Here is a 26714-nt window from a genome sequence, read left to right as displayed (position 1 = left end):
GAGCGGGAGGGAGAGAGGGAGTAAGAGAAAGAGAGAAACATCCATGTGAGAGAGACACATTGAGTGGCTGCCACCCACACAACCCCAACAACCAGCGCCAGGGACAAACTGCAACCAAGGTATGTGCCCATAGCGGGAACCGAACCCGGTCCATGGGCTGACGCTGTAACTGCTGAGCCAAACTGGCCAGGGCAAAGAATCCAGCATTTATAATAAAACTGTTCCACAGCTGGACAGATTAAGGCTGACCTTTGTTTGCAAATACCACTTTCTGGTTCCATGAGGGCCCTGTTCCTGGGACCACAAGCCCTGTGAGCAATTCCAGGGATTGGGACTAGGCTCTTTTAATAAAGCTTTAAATTAGAAGAACAAGGGAAGGTGTTATGAAAAATTTAAAGCTATTTATTGCCAGGACTGAAATCATATATGTGGATATGTTAAAGAATAACAGTTAAAGAAAATCTCACCAACTTTTAGATTAATGAAATATCTGAACTGTAAGAACAGTTTAAAGACATGTACCTTTAATAATACTGACTACAATAACTTAAATAAAGAAATAAAAGGCAGCATAGTAGAGCTCCTATTTTCCTAAATCAAGGTGAATGAATTGTAAAGATTGTATTATTAATTTGTAGGTGAATTAGGTTTCTGGTGTATTAGAAAAGATGGCTTATATATTTGTTCAAAAGATTTTTTTGATGGATGTTTTGCATCTGTGCCAGCCTCTCTGGGCACAACATATTGAATTTACTACCTAATACATTGTGTCCTTATCACCGCGTATCTCCTTTGATGAAGAAAATGACCCTAAATGGCCTTTAAAAAGAGAGAAAAAAAAGGATTTTATCTTGCTCATGAGTAACTGAAAACTCTTGTGAGATTAATGGAGTCACTTAATAGAAAATCATGAATTCCTGATACATGACTTTAGAATGAGCTGATAGTTGGATTCTAATTTGTGCTAAACTCATGGTATCCAGACCAAAATGAGAGAGTTAGTGCTGGATTTGAAATGGAAATTACTTGATTAATACCAGATCACCTGAATAAGACTGAACCTATCCCAACCTACTGCAAAATGTATTGCCTTCCTGCCTCAGCCGACATTACCATGTACCCCAAAATTGATACTCTATTTTTCTTAATTTAAGTCTATTAGAACTAACTTGATGAAGGTTATCTTGAACTAAAAAATAAGCCTGTGCTGCAAGCACTTATTTTTTTTCTCACCGTTTTGGAACATTTCCCAAGTGAGTATAGGGTGTTGGGGGAGAGGAGAGAAGGCAGGGAGAGGATGGGTATTATTTTTTATGATGAAATGTCTCCATCTAGTGGAATTTCAGAGCAGTAAACATTGTCACTGTATTAAAGATAAATGTCTCCAAAGCCATTTCCTTAAACACCTGCAATTCTTTAAAAAAAAAAAAAAAAAATTACCTTCCACATATGTTCTTAAGTTACATCATTACAATTCCATGTATTTCTTTTCAAGGACATAGAAATGAAACCAATACAAACGGTAAACATGTTGACATTCTTGACTCCATGGGTGAACCTGAAAGGCAGAGCCGTGGCAGGGAAGCAGCGGAGGGCAGAGTCCACACAGTGGGTGGCTGCCCAGCTCCTGAGTTGGGTGCTGGATTCACAGGTGTTCTCTGTACACCTAGTCTTTGTATGTATAAATCATTTTATAATAAAAAGCTAGACATGAACTAAATTTAAGGTTATTAAGGGATTTCCTGGAAATGAGAGCAATTATTTCCCTCTTTTGACTGTTTTTTTTTTTTTTCTGTTTAAATTGTTTAATAGGGTGAAAAAGGAAAGACTGGAAAGCTAATTATAACATAAGTTTTTAAAAACCTTTGCCAGCAGCCTGTTCTCCTGTGGGGTGTTCTGTGTTACTTGTGCCACCAAACACTGCCCACAGCTGCACACATGTGGGCCTGCCTCGGCCCCTCTGGAGCTGCTGCTAGCCGTCACCTTGCTCAGATTCAGCCTTTAGAGAATGGGACTCGAGTAAGGCTTGTGTGTAATGTGGAGGCTGGTTACTCTCAGCCTAACTAAATCCATCTGGGGAAGATCTTGACCAGGGCCAAAATCCAACACATTTTCTTCCCTGGCTGAGGACATTGACACAGAGCCCAGCCAAAGTAATCCTAAGAAAGGCTTGGGGTCTCTCTGTCTGACTCCAAGGACCAAAAAAGGAAGGTGAGAAGGCGCTGGGCCTCTGGTGATGGGGTGGGTATTTCGGCTCCAGTCTCTCTATTTGCTCGTGGGCAGTCGCATCCCTCCCTGCCCCTCACACTCCTGACTGGTGGAGGGTTCTGTGCACAGCATCGTCGCCAGAGCTACAGCCCCACACAGCTGCTAACTGTTGATAGGGAGAGTCACACACTCCATCCATCCCTGCTCGCCACCACACACAGCTGTGTGAGTCTGAGTGCATGAACTCTACCCATTCAATTTGCTCATCTGTTTTCAGCTGATTGCGACCCTCCTCTCTTGTCCTTCGGCCCACAGCTCTGAGAGCTCCACAGGTTGAGACCAGGCTATCACATATGTACAAAGCGGTGTGACTGAGAATCTCAGTAGTGTTGGTCCTCCCCCTGCATTTGCACACACACAACTACACCCACCCTCCTCTCCCCCAACCAGACTTGGGTCGTTGCTATAAATAGACAGTGAAATAACCTCAGGTTGAGCATATCTGAGCAAGGCTCAACCTACTGTATATTTATCATTCTATCCATTTTATTCAGGGCAAGCAAGACAAGCATTCAGAACATGCTTTCATCCCTTTCTGGGACTCCTACTAGACTACAGTGTTTTTCTTTTTCTGATGAATCTTTTAATGGCTGGAAATAACACGAAAGCCAACAGCTTGCATCTCTTTAGCAGGACCAAAGGATGCTGGTTGCCTGGGGTGGAGGACGAAACAGAGACTTTTGGTTAAATCAACACTATTAGTGTGTGCTTTACTTTTCTCCAGCATTATTGAGATATAATTGACATGCTAGTGTGTAAGTTTGTGTACAATGTGATAGGTTGACACATATATATTGCGCAGTGTTTAATATAACAAGGGTAGTTAACACCTCCTTAACCTTACATAATTAACATTTTTTTTGTCATTGTTACAGTGTTTTCTTAAATAGTCTGGAGCTGGGTTCCCTTCCCCTCTGTCCAAGTTGGGGACACTTACCAAGCAAATTGCACCCCCCTCAGCCCTCTCTTGGCCAGGGTCCTACATTCTTAATTCACAAATAAGGCAAGAGCTCTGGCCAGTGTGGCTCAATTAGTGGAACGTCATCCCATGCACCAAAAGGTCACCGATTCGATTCCCAGTCAAGGCACATGCCAGGGTTGAGGACTTGATCCCCAGTAGGGGACGTGCAGGAGGCAGGCGATCAGTGTTTCTATCTCACATTGATATCCCCTCCCCACCCCAAATCAATTTTTTTAAAAAATAAGCAGGAGATTCAAGGCTGGATTCAACTCACAGGGTACCCTTTGATCCTCACAGAGGGCTATGTTGGAATTTGGAGAAATCAGGTGGTCGAATGACTAGGAGACAGTAATACACTCTTACAGCATTGACTCTGGAACTGCAAAACATTGAAATGGTCACTATATTCACTTCTTTTTCTCTTTTTTTCTCTGCAGGGAAGGAGATTGGTGGGAAGCCCGCTCCTTGACAACCGGAGAGACGGGTTACATTCCCAGCAATTACGTGGCTCCAGTTGACTCTATCCAGGCAGAAGAGTATGTTTTGTTTTGTTGTTTCCACTTAACTACTTGCTTTTAAAAGTTAGTTGGCACAATAAAATGCTACTAACGTTGTGCAGGAGGGAGAAGAAATTCACTAGCGTGATTAAGGGTTGAGATACGGTAATACCATGCTTCCTTGGCTTTATGCCATTGTGTTTTGCCCTATGTAATAACCGGTTCTATTGTGAACTTGCTCTTTTTCTTCAAGCCTATCTTTTTAAAACATATTTATTTTGAAAGAAAACTTTATATCAATAACCTAGATGAAAACCCAATATTATATTACTTGCCATAAAGAAAGTAACCATAAAAATGTGATGAAATTCTAGCTAGAGCATATATTATTGCCAACCTAAGGTTCTAAGCCTATAGTCTACTGAAAAAAATAGAAAGGGAGAGGGAGATAGGAAAGGAGGGAGAGAGTTCACAAATAATTGTTAAAGATCAAATTGAGATTTTTCTCCTCAATCTAATCAGAAATATTAAAGGAGCACTAAAAAGACATGCCTGCCATGCCCCAGGTAGAACTATCCCACATAGGGTGTGTGAAATCGTGTGGTGATGCATTTCAAATGGTCTTTTCCTTGGACTTGGGGTCTGTGTTGGTTTCTTTGATAGTAAATAGTGACTAGCAGGTAATTGACCCAAAGATCTCACTAACAATTTTGGAAGGTGACCTATAGGCTGGGGCATTCTAGAAGAAACAAAGACTGTTCTGTCTCCTGACCTGTGTGGATTCACGGGCACTTCCAGTGTGGAGAACTGTCTGTGGCCTGTGCGGTGACCCCAGTTTCTGAACTGAGGGAAAGAAAGGGAGCTGGGCCATGATCTTGGGAAGGCAGGAACCTGGCCTCCTCCCTGACACCCTGGGGACCCGTCTCACCTGCTAGGTGGAGGCCACCTTGCCTTAGGAGAAAAGTCAGCCATGGAGCTCAACCTTTGGCACTGGTATTTAATTTTGCCCTGGATTTGTTTAAGCTTCAGAGAGGATTAGACTCCACACTTGAGCCAAATTCCCAACTGGATCACTCTCTTGTCTTTAATTCCTTTGTATTTCCTCTCAGGAGGCCTGTTTTGTTTCCCACTCTCAAATTCTCAGTGGTTCTGAACTCCATTTTTCTCGTAGCATGTTTCATCATCAGTGGATAGAGGAATTTGTATTGAATTTTTATTTTAGGACGAATTGGCAGACATCTTTGTGTTCTTTCAGCATAAAAGTACCACCAATAAGAAGCATTTTAAAAAATTTAACTGGGAACCTACCCACTATATATTTAAGTTGTATTTATAATGGTCAGTTTTTAAATATTTTATTTTTAAAGATTAAAATAGCATTTTTTAAATGCCCATGGTTTTACATATGCAATCAATGGCTATTGTTGTAGTGCGATCCATTGTTCTAACAGTTCTCTTTTCACCGCTGTTCATGTTTGCACTGCATTTTAATTGATACAGGCTCACAAAGTCATTTCTCACAAATAATTGGTGTAATTCTCTTTATACCATCTAGTGCTGGGTTAGGATTGCTGCACAGTCTGGTGCCTTTAAAAGTCACTGTGGAGCTAACGTACAGCGTGTCTTTTCTTATCTTCAGTGAAGCTCTTTCATTCACAGAAGAATTCGACAGTGAACATATAACAGCCATGTTCAAGTACAGTGCATTGAAATTTTATTTTAGAAACTGGATTCTTTCACAGTACATATTCTAAACAGTGTTCCTTTACACAGATTCCAGTGGCGTGCTTCTGAATTCTCCCTTGGTTCTCGGAGGCCCTGCTGCTTGTTCAGCACTGGAGCTGGAACAGTGACTAATTGCCGGGCATGGTTAGGGCTAGAGAGTGCAGGGGAAGATAAAAGGCACATGATGAAGGTTGTGAGGTAACTTGATGCGGTGCCCCCTAAAGCGCACAGGAGTGCCACTGCAGAGAATGTGAACAGGTCCACGACACGGAGTCATTTTCAAGGACGTGCTCGCTGACTGCACAGTCGCCCGGCCCACAGCTGTGCCAGAGCACGCCTGCAGCAGGTCCCATTCAGGCGCTGGCACATGCCTTGTACTGATCAGGTCCTCACACCTGCTGGGCACGAACACAACACAAACAGCGCCTGAGGGCAGCACTCATCGTGAATTAGGGGTCGTCCTGACTTTTTTTCAGAGTTCCCATAGGTAGGAAGTTACTGAAAATATCATATTTGTTCTTTATCCATTCTGACTTTTTTTGTTGTTGTTTTGTTTTTATCTTCACTTGAGGACATTTTTTTAAATTTTTTGTTCAGATAGAGTGGGAGGGGGAGAGAGGAAGAGAGAGAGAGAGAAACATCAATGTGAAAGGGACACATCGAGTGGCTGCCACCCGCACAACCCAACCAGGGCCGGGGACAAACTGCAACCAAGGTACATGCCCTTAGCAGGAACCGAACGCGGGACTCTCTGAACCGCAGGCTGACGCTCTAACTGCTGAGCCAAACCAGCCAGGGCCATTCTGACTTTTTAAAAAATATATCTGATTGATGACCTTTATACACACTAACACCGAGTTTTGTTATTTCCCAGGGATTGTAATTATGCTCAGGAATCCATGGTCTTGTAGATGTGTGTGGGAAGGGTTTCCTAGGGTTTTCATTTTAAACAAGGTCTTGGATTCCTCTTTATGTGCAGGCAGGTGACAGTTTTAACACAAATCAGTTCTTGTCATCTCTGGAGAGAAGAAAAATAACCCACAATTCAAATCCTTTTTTTTTTTTTTAAGAGTGAAAGAGATGGATTAAGGGTGGAATCAGGAATAGATTGAAAGGGAACTAGATGAGGCTAGGAAAAAATAGAGAAAGGCTCAGGATGAAATGAGAAGTTTAGGAGGATCCTGGGCAAAAGAGCTTGTGTGATTCCATTTTTGGAAATGATTGTTATGAAATGATTGTTTCCTTTTCTTGATCTCATTTATAGGTGGTACTTTGGAAAACTTGGCCGAAAAGATGCTGAGCGACAGCTTTTGTCCTTTGGAAACCCACGAGGTACCTTTCTTATCCGTGAGAGTGAAACCACCAAAGGTAAGATCACAAGCCAAGAAGTTGTCATTCAGACCCACGGATCAGTCAGAGGGGCTGAAAGGCTTATCTCTAGTGGGCAGGATTTGTAAATGGCACAGAGCCTCCCTGCCTTGTGAGGGAGTCCTAGTTTTAGCCGTCCTCCAGGCTCTCCAACTACAGACAGCTCCAGAAAGACTCCAGAGGCTCAAAATCAAGACGTTCCTCCTCCTGCAGGCACACATGATCACAGAATTTTCACAAGTCCTTAGAATTGTGAATTTCTGAAACTCTTAGTTCCTCAGGCACCAAACATACAGGTTGTTTTTGCATTTCTTTGGGTTTTTTTCCTGAGGGCTGCTCTTCCTCCAACTATTGGCCTTTTCATTATTTAACGTCTCATTAGAGCCCCTAAGAGGAGCCAGGCCAAGGAAAAGAGCAGTGGCCTTCTAGCTTGACCTGCCAGACACTGGTTATCTGCTCCTGTGAAAAATATCGTGAAGCAGAAATCGGAAGCTCACTTCTAGAGAAACAGTCCCTAGTTTCCTTGGTGCATGCTGTCCCTGCCTCAGTGATGCTCCCCGGGCAGTGCAGACGGGCACAGTCGCAGCCCAGAGAGTCTGTGCTGCTCTTTGTCTTTCGGACAAGGTGTGTATGGGGGGGGGGGGATTCAAACAGCCTTCATTCTCGAGGGTAAAATCACTTTATTGCTGATATCTTCTGACATTTTCAGAAAGAGGAGGCGTTTTCTTCCTATGTCACTGAGTGGAAGTGTATGTATGTATGTGTGTATGCATGTATGTGCATGTGTGTACGTCTCTTTGATCATTATTAATCAGAATAGTCAAGTAAATGAGACCTGCATAACAAATGAGTACTCAAAATGATTGGAGCTGCTAATGCTTTGCATATTTACCAGGTGCCTATTCACTTTCTATCCGTGATTGGGATGATATGAAAGGAGACCATGTCAAACATTATAAAATTCGCAAACTTGACAATGGTGGATACTATATTACCACCCGGGCCCAGTTTGAAACACTTCAGCAACTTGTACAACATTACTCAGGTAACCTTAATTCTGACTAGCAACTAACCGTCTGGGTACTGGAGGGTCTGCGTGGGCACAGAGCAGGGAAGGGGAAAGGCGGGGGGGAAAGTACAACAAATGTATGCAACGTCATTGGTATACAGTTGACCCTTGACCAGCAAGGTTTGAGCTGCATAGGTCCACTTCTATGTGGATTTTTTCAACAACTATGTACAGTACTGTGAATGTATTTTCTTTTCCTTATGATTTTCTTAATAACATTTTCTTTCCTCCAGCTTACTTTATTATAAGGTGATAGAACATAATACATATTACACAAAATATGCATTAGTCAAATGTTTATGTGTTCAGTAAGGCTTCTAGTCAACAGTAAACTATAAGTAGTTAAGTTTTGGGGGGGTCAAAAGTTGTATGTGGATATTCGAAGGCATGGTGGTCGGAGACCCTAACCCCCATGTTGTTCAAGAGTCAACTGCAGTTTTCTTCGCTAGCCCCTCAAGAGCTAAGTAGGTCTATTGATGTTTTTCTACCATAACTATAAGTTCCATAAAAATATTCTATAACATTCTAGTTTCCCAAATGGAAAGCAATAGATTAAATTGTAAAAGTTGCTATCTGTCTTGTTCCCCTGCAGAGTGTAATTCAGAGACTGTGAGAGAGAGAAGGAGCAGTCTCTGAGAGGGAACTTGCATGGGGCCTCCTGCAGGGGGTGTTGTGTCTCTACCATCCCCTTGCACTCAACACTGTCACAGGAACGCCTGCCCTTGCATTACATTCTCAGGACTAGATGCATTTCCCCATTTGTGTGTCATATTCTCCTTCCCCACCAATACTTTTGTGTCCTAACTAGACTTAGACTTCTGCGACCCACAGGTCAGTTACAGTTGCTGTGTTAAACTTTTAAACAGTAGATCAGTCTCCTCCCAACACCCAGATGTCACCAGCAGTCTGCTGTTCCTAGAAATGTACACTTAGATGATTAAGTGTGTGATTTGTGCATTTATTAAAGAATGTGGCCTTATGTGCAAGTGTTAAAATGATGGCTTTCTTTCCTAGATTATCAAGTATATTCCACTATATAATACATGCACAGAGGTGCATATAGATATATATGTATACATATAGCTCTATAGCCCATTAAACCCAGCAATTTTTGTGTGTGGCCTATATGTAATTTTACGTTCTTCTTCAGGACATTGACAGTACCCAAAAGAGTACATGACTTGACCTCAACTATTGCTGTGTGCATGTTCATTTAAAAAATGTGTGTGTGTAGTTTTTTAGCAACCAAAAAAGAAAACAATCTTTTGAAAATGGCAATAAGAAGGACCTACCTAGCTGTTGATCCTAGACACTAATGAACAAGTGAAAAAATTAGCAACACTTAGAATATTTGTTGATTAGGACATTGGGGAATTTTAGTTTATGTGAATTCTAATGAAATCTTTGGGAGAAATGCAGCAGACTATCTCCCTGAGCTTAAATGATATACTCAGAATGCCTTTGTGCTATAAGGGTTTTCAAATGCCATAATATATTGCATTACAGCTAAACATCAGCAAGATCCTCAGGGTTTGGCTCATTTGAAAATACTGTATCAAAAAGGGCACCCTAATAACACCATAAAGCTGAAAGAGAGTACGGGTGTGAAAAGCAACAAACATTTTTTTAATCTCAAAGAAATATTCATCTCAAGTTAGATTTGTTTTTATATTGGCTTTTCCTCATCCCTCTTTCTTTCATACAATAAAGTACCTTTGAAATATTGACACATAAATAATTTCCTGCCTAAACATCTCAGAACCTAATTCTATCAAAAAGAAAGGAATGAAAATGTAACTGGTTGCTGGAGAAAGGCAACAATGCTGCCTTGCTTTCCCTGGATCCGAGGGACCTCCAGTGGGGTGGGTGGGGCTCTGTCCCCCTCACAGCCAGGCTCTCTGCAGCTTGTCTCACTGCTCTGATTCTTTGTCTTCTGTTACCTTTTCTCGCCTGACTGATGTTTAACTTGGCACTTAGACAATTTCCCCTTACTGCTGCTAGATTCTAGAAAGCATAATCTGGGGAGGGAGAAGAAGGGGGAGGCAGGGAGAGAAAGAGAGAGAGAGAGAGAAGGAAGAAAAAAAACACACCTCCAAATCACCTCAGTGATTACTCCTGTCCTTTCTCTTTTTCATGACAAATAGAGTTCTTTCACATCTGGCTTTCTACAGATTTTAGTTTGCATCCTTTCTGCTTTCAAACCAGACTCCTAAATTATTCACTGGAGGGTGTTCTAAACATTTTTTAATGGGAAATATCAAAGAAGCAAGAGTGCCTGACTAGTAGAATGGTGTTAGTTCAAGCTCCAGTGCCATCACTAGAGAAATGTGGCCTCCTTTCCCCTGCCAGGTATAATCTTCATCCTTACTAGTCTGTAATCGTCTAACGTTCTGTAAAAGGATCCTGTTCTGAAGTTACAATTTTAAATATAGTCCCAGACCCGTGATGTCAATCATGTTGACATTCTGTAGTCCAAATGTACCTTTGGAAATCAGTGGAGGTACTTTGGGGGTTCCAGAAGACTTCTTATTAGCACGTGGGGCCAAAAATGTTTTTCTTACTTAGCGAGTACAGAAACCAGAACAGTCTATGTCTGTTTATATGAATAGACTGTATTACCCTGGGAGTAGTCCAAATTTTATGTGTCCTGTATTCTACCTTCGATAGACATGTTTCAGTGTGTGGCGTCTAATCTTCCAAGATATGTGTAGTTCTCTGCCAGTGTGGTACTGTTTAGAGTAATGCTGTGTGCTGGCTGGGTTTGCGCACCTGCAAGTGTTGTTGTCTCACGTGTTCTGCTTTTCTCTCCCTCTCTTGCCGTTGTCTTCGCTCCGTCAGAGAGAGCTGCAGGTCTCTGCTGCCGCCTAGTAGTTCCCTGTCACAAAGGGATGCCAAGGCTTACCGATCTGTCTGTCAAAACCAAAGATGTCTGGGAAATCCCTCGAGAATCCCTGCAGTTGATCAAGAGACTGGGAAATGGGCAGTTTGGGGAAGTATGGATGGGTATGCTAAGACTCAATTACATTATTACTAGCTTCCTTGTTTGGGAAGTCCCAAACATCAAAGATGGAAGGTGAAAATGACGACCAGGAGAAAAGTTTGAATTACTAATAGTGGAGAGTAATGATTTTTGTTTTGGAATTTTGAAGTTTCTAGAAAAAAGATAGAAGTGGTCAAGATTGGCAAATGGCTCAAATTATACTGTTATATGTGTCTCAATTTATAAACCAGGACATGGTGCAAGGAGAGTTCCAGCCTGCACCAAATGCCTCGCTCTTCAGTTCCAACTGCAAATGTTTGTCCAATGAACTCAGTATCGTCCTAAAGGTCCAGTCACCTTCCATCTTTCCTTGTGCATGCATGATTATGGATTATAAGGACTGTGTTTTCTTTATTAATCCTCTTTCCTATAGAGAAAGCTGATGGTTTATGTTTTAACTTAACTGTGATTGCATCAAGTTGTACCCCACAAACTTCTGGATTGGCTAAAGATGCTTGGGAAGTTGCACGTGATTCGTTGTTTCGGGAGAAGAAGCTGGGTCAGGGGTGTTTCGCTGAAGTGTGGCTTGGTAAGGCAGAGGGCACATTTTGTTTTGGCTGTATCTCAAAGCCAGTTAAAAGGATGATTTTGAACAAAACACATTAACAGCTGTTGGAACCAAGACATTTAACCTGGATAGTTGGTATAGGCCATCCAGATTTTCAGAATATGGCAATACCTTCCTGTACTCTTCTATCCTACTTCACCTGGTTAATTAAGGCACACACAGAACAGGAAGCCAGTACAATAGGAACCTGGGGTTTCTTCTTCCTAAGACCTGGGAAGGTAAGACACTATAGATGGGATGCTGTAGGAAGAGACCATGGGCTTTTTTGCTCAATGGGCCTGGATTTTTTGCTCAGTCTTTATTAGCTGATCAACATGGACAAAGGGCTTGTTTAACCTCTTTGAGCCTCAGTTTCCTCATCTGTAAAATTGGAATAATACCTACTTCATAGGACTGGCTTTTTGTTTTTTAAATTTGTTTTTCTTTGTTGATTTTAGAGAGAGTACGGAGAGGGAGAGAGAGATAGAAACATTGATGAGAGAGAACATCGATTGGCCACCTCCTGCATGCCCCCCACTGGGGATTTGGCCCACAACCTGGGTATGTGCCCTGACCAGGAATCGAACCAGTGACCTCTTGGTGCATGGGTTGATGCTCAACCACTGAGCCAATCCGACTGGGCCATAGGACGTTTTGAGAATTACAAGGGACAATATGTTTAGAGTCCCTTGCACATACTAAGTGCTCAGTAGACACATGTAGTTCTCTTAATTTGGTTGTCATGTCATTAATAAGGCCATCTGCACTGGGCCCTCCCCTCTGTTTTTATAACTTCTTTGGGACAGTTGTAGCTTTGCTTAGAGACAATCCACAGACTTAGGTCCCACCCAAAAACATCTGTCAGGATGACATTAGTGCTTATGTAATCCTCCTCCTTCCTTTCTTAGATTCAATTAAAAATAAAATAGATAAGTACCTGTTGTTATGTGTGGCTGTCAGTATTTAGGTGTAGTCTACACTAAAAAATTTAACACAGTTAAAGCACTTGGAACAGAGCCTGGCAGTGAGTGAATACTACATAGCTACAGAGTTAGAGATAGAAATAGAGAGATATGAAGGTAGATGGACAGATAGATAGATACCTAGTCATACATATAGGTGTATATGTATAAGCTTTTTTAATAAGTAGTATCATTATTATTGTTTTCCAGAGTCCAAATTGTTGTGTCCATCTCTCATTGGACTTTAACTCAAATATTGTAAAATACGTTTATATGACCTTCCTTTCCCCCATCTTCCCAATTTATAATTACAATTTGGGGTCCTGAGAATTTTAATCCAGTCACTAGTACAATTAGGAATAATTGGACACTATACAAAAATTTATTTGCAAACTTTTTAATTATCAATTTTAAATCATTACTCATATTATTAGGATTTTATTTCCCACTGAACGTACAACATTATTTTGTGGTAGTTCAGGATCAGGAATGCCAGTGTAAGTACCTAGGTTATTATTAGAGAAAAAGATCTCTATAATGTTGGGTGCTGACAACACTCAAATAGCAAAGACCGCTTACAAGTTGTCAGACTTCCCACTTACATTTAGTGGTCAGATATTTTATAAGAGTTGATTAATTCTCCTTTAAGCCACTTGTTCTTTCATAATTCACATTTTTATAGATTGCATGTTATAATAATATGAATCATGTTTTTAACAGTGTAACAAAAGCTACTTCAATTTACAGAATTTTGTAATTCTAAAATACATTTTTTGTTGTTGTTGTTGGTGGTGGTGGTGGTTGCCTCCCGCATGTGCCCCAACCAGGGTGAGGGATTGAACCTGCAACCCAGGTACGAGCCCTTTACTGGGAATCGAACCCAAGACCCTTTGGTTTGCGGGCCGATGCTCTAACCACCAAGTCAAACTAGCCAGGGCAAAATTTTTAATTCTAAAATCAATTATATTAAATATAAAAATTAATCCTAATTTAATCTAGCCTTTTCCAAATAGAAAATAACAATCTAATTTAGAAGATTTCCCCCCTTATAAATAGTTTAATTCAAAGTCATAGGACTAATAGTAGAATATACATACAGCCTACTTAATAAAAAATTTAGGGAGCTGAAAGAAACTCAGAAGATAATTCAGTTCCATTTCAGTATTTTACAGATGAAGTAACCGATGATCATAAACCAGGCCTGTCTCTGGAACCTACCAGATATTTTTAACATGTTAAATTTAAATATTTGTTTTCTCTTAGCTTTTGTCTAATTTTTTCAGTCTAGCTGATAGAAGTCATTTGTCTTGTTGTGGCTGACTGTCAGTAAGCCTGAGGAATTTTCCTTACCTGGTTGAAGTATGGGCAAGGAGACTGAGGTTATGCTATCAGCATAGTTACAATCTTACTTAAGGACTCAGTCGAGCAGCTCGTTCACTGCAGACTGTTTATTGAAAGCCTAGCGGTGTTGACATCCTCAGCGTGCTGCCATCTTTTTAAATGGCATACCACATAAAATAGAACCATCTCGTTTCTTCCATTCTCACTCTGCTGCCTAGTGGATGGATATTGGATGGCCAGGCTCATTCTAACCCCTGGACTTTCATTCCTGTAAAGAAGTGTCCAGAGCTTTGGGTAAAAATATTTAAGTACATGGCTGAGCCAATAAAAGAAAGTGATATATATCAAAATAAGAAAAAAATTAAATTATAAACCATAATATAGCCAGAAGTAAACATAATTTTCCTGTCGAAAATTCTTGACAGAGTCCTTACATTTGATTGTCTTTGTTTGGCAAAATTTAAATTAAATTTTTTAAGTTAAAAAAGCTAATTTTATGTAAGTAGCTATTGATTTAAAAACATTTTTTTTCCATCAATAAAGGACCTTTAGTTTGACTTAATATTTTGTGGGATGTCTGCAGGTACCTGGAATGGAAACACAAAAGTAGCCATAAAAACCCTCAAACCAGGCACAATGTCCCCTGAATCGTTCCTTGAGGAAGCACAGATCATGAAGAAGCTGAAGCATGACAAGCTGGTCCAGCTCTATGCCGTGGTGTCCGAGGAACCCATCTACATTGTCACCGAGTATATGAATAAAGGTTGGGCATGGCCTCTCCTGGCTTCACCTCACAGTCACCTGCAGGGTTGTTTTGGGGAGAGGAATAGAGTTGCTTGCTTGCTTTTTTTGCTGGTTTCTGCATGAGTCAAGCATTCCCATCAGGAAGCACAAATTGTGTGCTCATTAGTGAAAACATTTTAAAACAGACTGTGACCTCAAGTTTGCCCCAGGTCTTTGAGATGCCCAGCACCTTTGCATGCTGCACATGAAGGGTGCCAGCTCCTCTCCATAATGAATGCGTTCATTTTTAACGTCAGTGACACGGAGGACTGGGACAGTTTGCTGTTGTTTTGAATGCCATCACTTGTGTTAAATGTCCTTTTTGCAGGGCTGAACAATTAATATCAGACACTGGTGTCTGGGCTAAGTTTAGTGTCCATCATTTTAACTTTTTTTTCCAGCTCTTTTCATAAACATCAGATGAAGAAAGACATGCTTTTAAAGAGCACATTTTATTCTAATTTCTGTGTGTGTGTGTGTGTGTGTGTGTGTGTGTGTGTGCGCGCGCGCGCGCATGCCTGTATGTGTCTGTCTGTCTTCCAATCAAAGCAATATTTTTGGGGATAAGGCCAAAGATCACTTTGTTTTGGAAAAATAGATGAACCAAACAAGAAACGTCCTTAAAAAGCAATGCATTGTACATCAGAGGATACCAGTGTAATTTTCCTTTCCGTGTACTTTTAAAATATATTTGGAATTTTTTCCTGGCAGATTGTTTGTCCTTTGTATCCAGGGTTATTTGGTAAATAACTTTGTGATTAAAGCACGAAAACAGTCACCTTGACCAGCATGGGCTTCCAGCCTCTCCACGTGGCTATTCCAGCCGTGGTGTTAGTGCTGAGCTCCCTGGGCTGGTATCTCAGCAGCACTGAGGCTCAGCCGTTCACGCACAGGCATCACCGAGGCCTGGCTGGCCCTGATCTAACAGGGAACTTGCCCCACCCTGTATTCCTCAGATAGTCTTTTCTCTTCTTTCAGATCGTCTTTTCTTGAGTTAAAATCTATAAATAAGGTAGGCCAGTGCTTCTCAAACTTGATTATGTATCTAAATCACGTTGACAGCTCCTTAAAATACAGGTTTCTGGGCCTAACCTCCAGAGTTTCTAGAAAGTTCAGAAGATCGGCGTGCAAGATCCCTGAGGAAAGATCTCTCTGCTGGTCCCAGGACCGCGTTTTGGGGACCACTTGGCTGGGCGATGTGGCTCATATCACTGCTTTGTGCAGGGCCACTTAGGGACAAGACTGTAGTGACGCAGCTCTTCCCATGTCCTTCTTTACGACAGAATGGGAATCATGCCCACTTCTTCTAGTGTCATCAATTTTTGTTGTCCTTGGAAATAGCGTCACCATTGTTTATTTTTAAAATGTAAAACTGCTACTTTTACTGCATAGTTTTTCCTATGATTTTGGTATGAACCTTTCTTTTGCATTGATGGTGTTATTCAATTCAGTTACTTCATTACTTCCAATAAGAAAACCAAATGTAGCCCTTTGTTGGAAATGTTTATCTTTCAAAGTAAATTGAAATGGTTTCATGTTTTGTTCATAGGAAGTTTGCTCGATTTCTTAAAAGATGGAGAAGGAAGGGCTCTGAAATTACCAAACCTTGTGGACATGGCAGCACAGGTAGGCCCCTGGGACCTTGGTTCCTGCCTTAGACATAATATACGAAGATGTAAATACATGGAGCCAAGGTGAAACTCGTTCTGTTCCCTCAACTTTCACAGGTTGCTGCAGGAATGGCTTACATCGAGCGCATGAATTACATCCACAGAGATCTGCGATCAGCAAACATTCTAGTGGGGAATGGACTAATATGCAAGATTGCTGACTTTGGATTGGCCAGATTGATCGAAGACAATGAGTACACAGCCAGACAAGGTAGGCACTTGAACGGCAATGGCTCATGATCACATCCCTGAAAACAGTCCTTACTGCACAGCCTTTCTTCCCTCCTTCCCTTCTGTTCCTTCAGAAAATGTTTGCAATGTCATTCTTCAGCTAGACTATTTTCTTCCTGATCTGGCAGGAATTTGATAACTCAGCTGGTGGAAGACTGTAGTGGGTTTCAGTAGATGGATAAGATGTTCCTTTTTGATAAGTGAGTGTTCACTGGTGTGGTCCTCCTGGTTCATGCCGCCCTCCTCACAGTGTCCAGGCCTGGGACACTTTGCTTTTGGAGAAGGAAGGTTGTGGAAGGCCAATAGATCAATCAAGTAATAGCTCATCACTCCATCAAAGTCTCAGCAAAAACCAGAAGGCACGCTCATTGGATAATTTAATAAAGGAGTTATTTACAAAGGCATGGGCAGGGTTTAGGAAAACCAGCAGGGCATGATGGGCAAGTAACAACAATGGACCCAAGACCTGAGGGCAAGGGGGTGTGGGGGTAGCAGGCACCAGAACTCAGGATGCAGCTGTGCTGAGAGGCCACCTTTCAGTAGAGAGAAGCAGCAGGGTGGATCCGGATGATTCATATCTAAGCTTCATCCTCCTCCAGAACTGTCAAACCCAACCAGAAGCCAGAGGTCAGAGGAGCCCACTGATGAGTTCATGTGGGTCTAAAGCAGGGAGAACATTAAAAGGGGGATTTAGAGGGAAAATAAAGATAGCAGTCACTTGAAAATTTCCTCCTTTAATCATCTCCTTTCCACCCAAAGATTTCTAGAATTAGTCTCTAGAAAAAAGATATCCCAACCAGCAGCCACTCCAACAGGACAGCTTGTCAGGTGCTTTTAGAACAGCAGACAGCAGGAAGGGAATGCCCAAGGTTGTTTTCCGTCCTCGTACATCTTCACGTGGTGGTCAACAGGTAAAGGTGTGGAGTTAAATGTGCTGTTGGCAATTAAATGTAGGCGCCTCACGTAGAATATAATGTCTGTGTCTGAAGGAAGTAGGTAACTTTCATTGTTGTTGTAACCAAAGCCTGGTTATTCGGAGCAAGGCTGAGCAGTGACTGGAATACATTACAGGGCAGTGCTTTCTATTGGATTTCAGGAAGACCACCTCCGGAATTCTTATTCTTCTTTCTTTTTTAATTCTTTCATTTCAGGCCAATTCTTCCCTGCCTTTATCTTTCTCGGCAGTCTCCAGTGATGAGCAAAAGCATTAAACCAAAATCCTGGCTCGTACAGACACTGTCCAAATGCAAAATTACATGTCGGTCAGACAGCTTGGCTATTTGAATTTCCCCAACATGTGGCAGTTCTTGTCCTGGAGCCAAATGCCCACACAGCAAGCATGCCCACACATTACACACACACTCACCCGTGCAGGCCAGATGGCATACGTATCTCTAATCAAAGGCACACAGGCAGCTTTGGTTGGCACTGGCAGTCCAGAGAAAAATGTGGACGTGATTTTGAGTCAAGGTGAGCTGAGAGGGTCTGACGTACCACTGGGTCTGAAACCTGGCCCTGAATGAAAGAGTGTACCCCGAGGCAAACCTGTCAGATCTCAACTCAAAGACCCTGGAGGAGAGCAGAGCAGAGCAGAGCGGATGAAGGTTGGGAGACACGAGTATTTGATTTAGGAAGGAGTGACAAGGAGTCTGTCTTAGCATTTGGTGCCTTGAGCGTCCTTCCTGTTGCTGGAGGGATGGGCTCAGGATTTGTTTCTCCTCTCCTCCTGGACTTTGGACTTTATAGAATTTGGGGTTAATAGTCTTGAACCATCCACAGATGGAAAGGTTACAGGGTCAGAAGCTCAAGGATGCTGGCAGGGGCCGTGCTGACAGGGCCTGGCTATTTAGTCCATGGAGTGGGACCCTCTGGCTGTGGCCCGGGGTGATGAGCACCCAGGGGCAGGCTGTGAGGAGCCCCTCACTGGTTTCCCTCTCACACACGCAGCTGCTGTTTACCAGGGCCGTCGGCCACCTGCAGCCCTAGCCATCAAGTCCTGCTCTTCTTGGGTCAGCTGTCCTGATTGCCTTTTTGGTGTCCCCTCACCTCCACCACCACTTTCCCAGATGCTGTCCTGATGCCTTTCAAAGGATTGGCCTCAAACCCTCTGTACCTTGTTTCCTTTACTTAATTTCCAAAAAGAGTATCCCACCCTTCCTGCTTAAGATTCCTTTTTATTCTCTCTTTCCTCTCACAAATATCTTTAGATCCATGCCAAAGACTGGAAAGAGATAAGTAAGAAGTAAATGAACTGGAGAGCTGAACTGGGGTGGGAGGCCGATAAAGGCTGTGGGGCCCCAGGATTTGCAAGGAGAATAAAAGAAATGCTGTCCTGCAACAGAGAGAGAGGAAGGAGCAGAGGCATTTGTGGAATACCTCTGGGTGCCAGGCCTGAGCGGGGAAAACGTGGAGTGGGGAGGAAACCTCAGAAACAGACTCAGAGGGGTTAAGTAGCTCGTAAAAGGGTAGAAGCACCGATTTGAATCTGGGTATTGGGGCCCTGTTGTATCTGCCTTCTTAAGCTGTATTGACTGCCTCTCATCCAGACAGTGATTAAAAGAACAGAAAATTAAAAACTGAGATTAGTCATAAGTCCCCTTTTCCCTTTATTTTATGGAAAAGTTTTTTGTGTAGGGGAGTTGGAAAAAACCTTCATTTTCCAGTTCTGGGACAACTCAGTTGTTTATAAAATTCCTCCCAAGGGTCTGCCCTGCCCTGGCCTCTTTACAAGGCAGGAAGGACCTGGTGTGTATCTGCTGGCGTGCTCTGCAGATGGCATGCGAGCTGCGTGCCGAGCTCTGCTGGGGATGAAGCAGCTCCTCCACACAGCTGGTCCCTGTGCCTGGTAACATTTGCAAGTCGGGTTTTATGATCCCCGCAGGCCACGGCACGCAGCCTCTTGATTATGGAAGTGTGGGCAGTGTTCGGAAGCATGTGCTGAACACAGGTATTTAGGACTGTGAGTGACAGTTGTTTCTTAACACAGTTGTGAACTTCCCATCTGAGGGCACACTGAAATGTCTGCCACCCCCCTGAATAGATGAGATGGCATTTCCCAGGGCACAAGCTGAACTGGAATGTGGACCTGTGTTCAACAGCCCTTCCAGAGTTCCTCCCTCCTACCATTCCCACCCCACTGGACTGTGACAGGAGCCCCAAGTCAGGGAGAAGGTCAAGACTAGGCCGGAGTCTATGAGGGTGATGCTGTGCATCCTAGAGGCACCTAGACTTTCTGTGGTTCTTCTCCTTCTCTGTTACCTGTACATTTCCCTCAGTTGCAGCAGAGGGATCTTCTTTAGTCCTAAACTGTGTGCTAAATTCTGACCAATCAGGGTCTCCGAGTAACGCCAACATTAATTATTGGAGGGCCTTGTGTGTGAAAGGGACTTTGCTAGGAGCTACTGACATAAGGAATCCTAAGACAGCAAAGGGGCCTCAGCCGACCATGACCTCTCGCCCCATGCTGCCTACACCCTCCCCTGAGGTCTGATCCCAGCCACCCCCTACCCCAGCCCTGCACCTTCTTCCTGGAGTCAATCCACAGCTGACCCAGCCCTGCCCATGCGCAGCCGCCTCAGGGATCTTCTGTCACACATCCACACCACACCTGTCTCTGAGCCACCAGCATGGACAGCTGTCCCCCAGCTGCACTTCCCCAGACTCGCAGCCCCAGCCTGGTTCCGACGTACAGGAAGCAGTGGGAGCATCTTGACAGACCCTTGTTCTTTTCCATCAGAAGCTTCCAGGAAGCTCAGTGCTGACAGACATCAGTTTAAATCTAACAAATTATACATAATACCTGGCTTATATATAAGAATGACTTGCTTTTGTGCACATTTACATATATATACATTTTTGGAACCATAATATATAAACAATAAAGTGAATAAATCTTAAGTGTACAACTCAGTGAATTTGTACATCTAAGTCTCTGAAATTGCCCACAGATGAAGACACGGCACACGGCCAGCACCCTAGAACATCTCCTCATCCCCCTCCAGCCAGTAACCACCAGGGGTAGCCACTATTTTTACCTCTGTCACCGTAGATTCACTTTGCCTGTAATTAAATTTCATATAAACAAATCATGAGGCACATTTTTGTGTCTGGCTTCCTACCCCTCATTATGTCTGAGATTCTTCTATACACGTAATAGTGGTTCTTTCCTCTACATTGCTGAGTAGTATTCCACTGTACAAATATGGCAGTTCATCATCCATCCTACTGGTATTTCTAATTTGGAGCTATTATAAATTAAGCTGCCATGGTGGTAGATGTGTGTCCTCCTATTTATTGGGCATATTCACAGGACTGGAATTGTTAGGTCATAGAGCAAGCCTGGCATTTGCTACTGCCCAGCACATTTTGTAGGCATATCTTTAAAGGAAGAACACACAGCTACAGTGTCAGTTACCAGTGCTGTATTCCTTCTAGGCTACTGAGGCAGCCTGGTAAGACTGGGGAGCTGTGGTTACAAATTAGGAGGCCGTGGTTTGGACTAGCCCTGTCCCAAGGCAAATCACTTAACCTTTTGAGCCTTATTTTTGGCATCTGTAAAATGGAGATTAAAAATAATTACCTTACATAATTAATGTGAGAATTAAATGGGCTGTCTATGAAAGCTCTTTAAGGGTAGTAAAATATAAAAACCATTCTTATGCCCAGCCAGTGTGGCTCAGTGATTGAGCGTTGGCCCATGCACCAAAAAGTCACCGATTCGATTCCTGGTCAGGGCACATGCCCAGGTTGTGGGCCCGATCCCCAATGGGGGCCATGCAGGAGGCAGCCAGTTGATGTCCTCTCTCATCAATGTTTCTATCTCTCTCTACCTTTCCCTTCCTCTCCTCTCTCTCTAAAATCAGTTAAAACAAAATTTAAACCATTCTTGTAACCTGAAACTTTTTTGTGTTTGATGTATTTTTTCTTGAATGCCTTAGCCAGTTTGGCTCAGCATCGGCCTGCAGACCAAAGGGTCCTGGGTTTGATTCCCGGTCAGGGGCACGTGCCTGGGTTGCAGGTTCGATCCCCTGCCCTGATCAGGGTTGTGTGGGAGGCAACCAATTAACCAATTGATGTTTCTCTTTCTCTCTCTCTCTCTCTCTCTCTCTCTCTCTCTGTCTGTCCGTCCCCCTTCCACGCTAATCTAAAATCAATGGAAAAATATCGTCAGGTGAGGATTAACAAAAAAAAGAAAGAAAGAATAGGACCTTTGTTTTCGTATCTAAAAATTTTTTTAAGAAAATGACTATTGGTAATCAATGAAGAATCAATATTTAAGAGAAAAAAATGTTTTTTTCTTTATTTGACAGCCAACTCTTGTTTATCAGGGCACTCACCACTCCGTATTACCTGTGTGGCCCACGGGCTCTGCACCCTGGGGACCGAGGACCGCGGGGAGCTGGAGATCTGCTCTTCTTCCTCTCCTGCAGACTCCTTTTTTCTCACATTTGCCTTCTCTGTTGAGAACTGTCACTGTCTCTGCTGTTTTTAATCTTGTCACACTGAGTATCCACTGGGCACTCTCAGCAGCTGCGCTGATGGTTGTGCGTGCACACTGTCTCACACACACACACTCTCCTGGACAAGCGCTGCTGTAGCAATTCTCACAGCTATCTGTGGACCTAGTCTTACTGCCTCTCTGTAGAGGTGATCTGTTCTGAAGATCAGCACAGAGCACATCGTAGGAATTTATTGATGTTTGTTTGCAGCAGGGAGATAGCCAGAGTCACTGCCGCCGCTCCCCACTCCACGTGCTGTCCTCTGTTTGCAGGGAGCACAGCTCGCCCAGTCAGATCCTGTAGTGACTGCAGGAACCAGAATGATTGTTTGCTACGCCAGTATGCCATTTGCTACACCAGCAAGATGGCCCTGGGGTGAAGGGAGGTACAGGAGTGTGGGAGCTAGATGAGCCTGTGTTCAAATCTTGACTCCCATTTCCAGTCATGGATTTCACATAAGTTGTCTCATCCGTGCCATAGTGTTGGTGCGGGTAACCTTTCAGGGGGCTGGGAAGGTTAGAGAAGACAGTGGGCAGAAACTGCTGATATTATTCGCACCTTCCCCCTCCTCCTGGCAGCACTAAGCTTTTGGGTAGCCAGACCGCTTTCCTTCTTCACACACACACACACCTCCCCCTCCCAAAGATGGCAGGAACTGGATTGGTTAAGAACATGAACCAGAAAGCCAAAGTGTCTTAGTATGAATCCTAGCATCACTGCTAATTAGCTTTGAGACTGTGGACAAGTTACTTAACCTCTCTGAGCCTGTATTTCCTCCTCTGAAACAGGGGTAGTAGTAGTTATCTGCATCGCAGAATTGCTGCACAGCTTCCCTGGAATGTGCACAAGCACAGAGCACCAAGCAGACTCTGAGCGGATAGATGTTGCATAGTCATAGTTGGTAATAGTGATATCGCTGCTGTTGATCAGTGAGATAAATAGCTCGCGCCCTCCCTGTCTCCCTCCCTCCCTCCCTCCCTCCCTCTCTGTCTTGCATCCTCCACACACACATGCACTCACACAAATGCACACACATGCACATAGCTACATAGCTCCTTGGTCTTTCCTGACTCTCTCCCATCAGAGTCTTTCACTTAGAGGACCTGCCTATTTAACCCTCTCCTCTCCTGATTTGAATCATCACAATGACAGGAACGTGAACTGCTCTGTGTCTTGGGTTTGTTTGGGGTTTATTTTAAGGTCTATGTTAACAACAAAAGTATTGTTGAGGAAGCAAATGTCCAGGCAGTTTAATCTTTGGATCTTCGGAATGTACGTAGAAACGGGCGTTCGGGACTTTGTATGAGACCTGCTGTAAGTTTAGGTTTATGTATGAAATAGAAAAAGAAAAATATCTCTGCTCAAATGCTCAGTGTTGAGGGTTTAAGTTGAATAGATTATTATCTGGAGGAAAATTCACGTATAAATTAGACTGCAAAGAATTCATAATTGTTGCAGTTTTTATGTTAATTATTTCATGTTAAAAAATTGTTGCTGCATAAATTAACACATTCTTTCATGGAGAGCATATTTTAGAAAGATTTGTTACTTTAATAACTCTTTGTGTATTAGAAACCCCAGATGCCTGTACTAATTAAATATAATCAGATTTTGGATTCAAAAAGCACAGTAGCCGTTTAACACAAACAAGCAGGCAGCTAGGTTGACAAACAGTCAGGAAGAAGCGGATCCCTATTTCTTTCATATGTTGCATTTTACAGTTCAGAGCTGTGAATTCAGTTCCTGTCCTTCCTTTGTGTTACTACGACTGGGGATTATCAGACTCAGAGCGCCAGCTTTGCAGCTCAAGGGCTCCTGCAGAATTATTAATCAGCCTCTTCGGAGGCTCCTGTAATCCAGTGCAGATCAAGGCTGATCTCGCCAGGAGATGCCCTCCCTCTGCCCTGGCCGCACATGCGTTTCTTGTTGTCCGCCAGCAACAGCACTGCAGTTCCCACACAGTGCGCTGTGACCTGAACAGCAAATGTCGGGCTGGGGGGTGTTAATTATTGAATTTAATCTAATTTTTCCCATGCTAGAGAAGCAAACCATCCTTTAACAACAAGCAAACCCTTTCCAATGCAGCCATTGTTTGAAGTACTGAGCAGGAAACCCGTTTGTTTGAACTGACCACACATGAGTCCCCAGGGGCTGTCTGGTGGGAGCTGGTTTCCCGAAGCATGCCTGCTGGTGGCCGGGTTGGAGCCATCATTCCTGCTGCGGCGGATGAGTTGCAGCCTGAACCGAGCCTGGTTCTCATCAATCCTCCCAGACCCTGAATTTGGTGCACTTCTGTCGCTCGGGAGAAAAGCGCCTTCATTTGTATTCCGCCGCTTCCAGTCCGGGCTGCCCCTGGCATTTCGAGAGAGGGATGCTTTGTGTATCTGCTGAGCCACAGCCGAACTGCTGGGCCTGGTTAACCTCAGGCGTAGGGGTCAGACTGCAGGGAGGGGGGTGGATGCTACAGGCCACACTTTTCCCTCACAAAAGGACGTACGGAAAGAGTAAAATGGAAAAAAAGGGACTTCCACTCACCCTTGCCTACCCGGCTCTCTTTTAAGATTAAAACTGTTGCCCTGGCCGGTTTGGCTCTGCAGTTGGAGCGTCAGCCTGTGGTCCAGAGAGACCCGGGTTTGGTTCCTGCTGGGGGCATGTACCTCAGTTGCAGTTTGTCCCTGGCCCCGGTTGGGTAGTGCAGGAGGCAGCCACTCGATGTGTCCCTTTCACATCAATGTTTCTCTCTCTCTCTTCCTTTCTCTCCTTCCCACTCTATCTGAACAAAAAATGGGAAAATGTCCTCAGGTGAGGATAAAAAAATAAAAATTAAAAAAAAGATTAAAACTGTTGTGGGGCCCTGGCCAGTTTGGCTCAGCGGTTAGAGCGTTGGCCTGCGGTCCGGAGAGACCCGGGTTCGGTTCCCGCTAAGGGCACGTACCTTGGTTGCAGTTTGTCCCCGGCCCTGGTTGGTCGTGCGGGTAGCAGCCACTCGATGTGTCCCTTTCACATCGATGTTTCTCTCTCTCTCTCTCTCTCTTCCTCTCTCTCCCTCCCACTCTATCTGTACAAAAAATGGAAAAATGTCCTCGGGTGAGGATAAAAAAAATAATAATAATAAAACTGTTGTGGGGGAGGGGTGGGCTCATTTCGTCCACTCCCATAGTGGGACGGTTCCCTGATTGTGTCCAGAGGACACAGATGGGACTGGCCTAAGCCCCGGTCCCTGAGAGCCTCTTGTCTGAATACCTTTCCTCTGTCTGCCCCGGGCAGTCACGTGTCTTCCGTGTGGGTATCTTCATCTCTGTACTGTCTTGAGCAAAGCAGTTTGGTGGTGGTTTCTGAATGGTCAAGAACAAGTCATTGGTCTCTCTCTGTGTCCCACGTTTTTTAGTAATCAACAAGAAGGAAGCAGATGGTCAGCCTCTGTGATTTTAAAATGTGTAAATAGAAATGCAGACTGCCATCAAACATCAAAAATGTCACTTGGATTCCTTGTCTTGCTTTGCTGCAAAAGGAACTCCTGCCTTTGCATCATCCGGATAATCAGGGGCAGGCAGTGCCTGTGAAACTGGCCACATTGGGAAGCCTGTTTCTTCCAGCCACAGGATGGTGCACTGCAGCGACATGCTGGTCTCCTCACAGGCACAGGCACTGTGGGGGGCAGTTTGAAAAAGCAACCTCAAAGTGGCTATTGTTGTCTGTATATCCTCTCTTCCTTCCATTTCTTCCTAACTCCCAACCAAACTCTCAGTCTGACCACCAGCTGTTCCCAAGCAGTGTCCCCGACTCGTGTCCTTGCTGCCTCGCATGCTTTGCAGCACAGTGTCAGATGGACCCAGGCCCCTGCCTCTTCCAGGGTGGCTGGATTCTTGGAGTGTTTTCTATGTTGAGCTGCATCCCAGACATTCCGTTGTTACTCAGGCCTGAGTTCTCACTGCCATGAACAACTTTCCTGCCTTCTGTCCTGACACAAGTTAGTGTTTGTCCACTGGGGCTGTGAATCAGAGTTTTTATCCCAATATTGCTTTCCTGTTGGCTCTTGGAAAGAGAGAGATAACTGGAGCTAATCAGAGTTTTGGTGTTCTAGAATAGCAGGCAGGGTTCCTCCTTAATCCCAACCAAGGCAACCACTTAAGCCCCAACGCTGTCTGCACTTAGGAAGTCTCCTTGGTGTTTCTTAGGTTTCCTTCCTGAGAGTAAGGGGCCAAACACCCATGTTGTTCTTCACTTTCGTGTTGCCAGTGAGCATCATCCTGAGTTGTGACTGGTGACCCCTGGGCGGAAGGTGATGGGGAAAGGCAAGCAGCCCAGAGCCCCCTCCTCTCCTGGCTCCACTGCAGAAGGAATCGCACAGCCTTTCTGTTTCTTCCATGGGGGGCTGTCCTGCCCGCCACAGTCCATCTTCCTGCCTGTCCTTCCTCAACTTGAGCAAGATGCCAGGACAGTGCCTGGACTCCAGCCTCACCCCCCACTCTCCTTGGTGGCTGGGTTTGCTCCCCTCTGTCCTCTGGTTGTCTTCATTAGGTTTTCAATACCCACGGATGGCCCTTTTATCCCTTTTCTGTCTTGTCCTCAATATGGGTCTCGCCTTGGGACTTTGCTCACCCCGCTCAGCCTGAATATTTCTTCTGCAGATTTAGCTACACCAGACTGGATCTGTGCGAGCTCATCAACCTTTGCACTGTGCTGAGGCCCTGCTTCTGGTGCTTGGTTCTTGTCTTCCTTGGCCAAACCCACCCTCCTCTCCCCCCACCCTG

General features: G+C 43.9%; 1 protein-coding gene across 6 annotated transcripts in view; it reads left to right on the top strand.

The window, feature by feature from the left end:
- FYN (FYN proto-oncogene, Src family tyrosine kinase) overlaps positions 1-26714 on the top strand; it is a 205532-nt gene that overhangs the window by 154419 nt on the left and 24399 nt on the right. For 5 of the 6 annotated variants that reach the window (XM_036248074.1, XM_036248078.1, XM_036248076.1 and 2 more), the window contains 7 exons: positions 3667-3765; positions 6716-6819; positions 7715-7864; positions 10727-10891; positions 14362-14541; positions 16111-16187; positions 16289-16442. In XM_036248074.1, the coding sequence (XP_036103967.1) occupies positions 3667-3765; positions 6716-6819; positions 7715-7864; positions 10727-10891; positions 14362-14541; positions 16111-16187; positions 16289-16442 (929 nt within the window). Of the gene's footprint in view, positions 1-3666; positions 3766-6715; positions 6820-7714; positions 7865-10726; positions 10892-11301; positions 11458-14361; positions 14542-16110; positions 16188-16288; positions 16443-26714 lie in introns of all 6 variants that reach the window. The other variant, XM_036248079.1, reaches the window with a different exon arrangement.

This window comes from Molossus molossus, unplaced genomic scaffold (assembly GCF_014108415.1).
Source record: "Molossus molossus isolate mMolMol1 unplaced genomic scaffold, mMolMol1.p scaffold_m16_p_8, whole genome shotgun sequence".
Taxonomy (NCBI): domain Eukaryota; kingdom Metazoa; phylum Chordata; class Mammalia; order Chiroptera; family Molossidae; genus Molossus; species Molossus molossus.
Note: the sequence above shows the minus strand (reverse complement) of the source record. Positions and strands in the feature narration are given on the sequence as shown.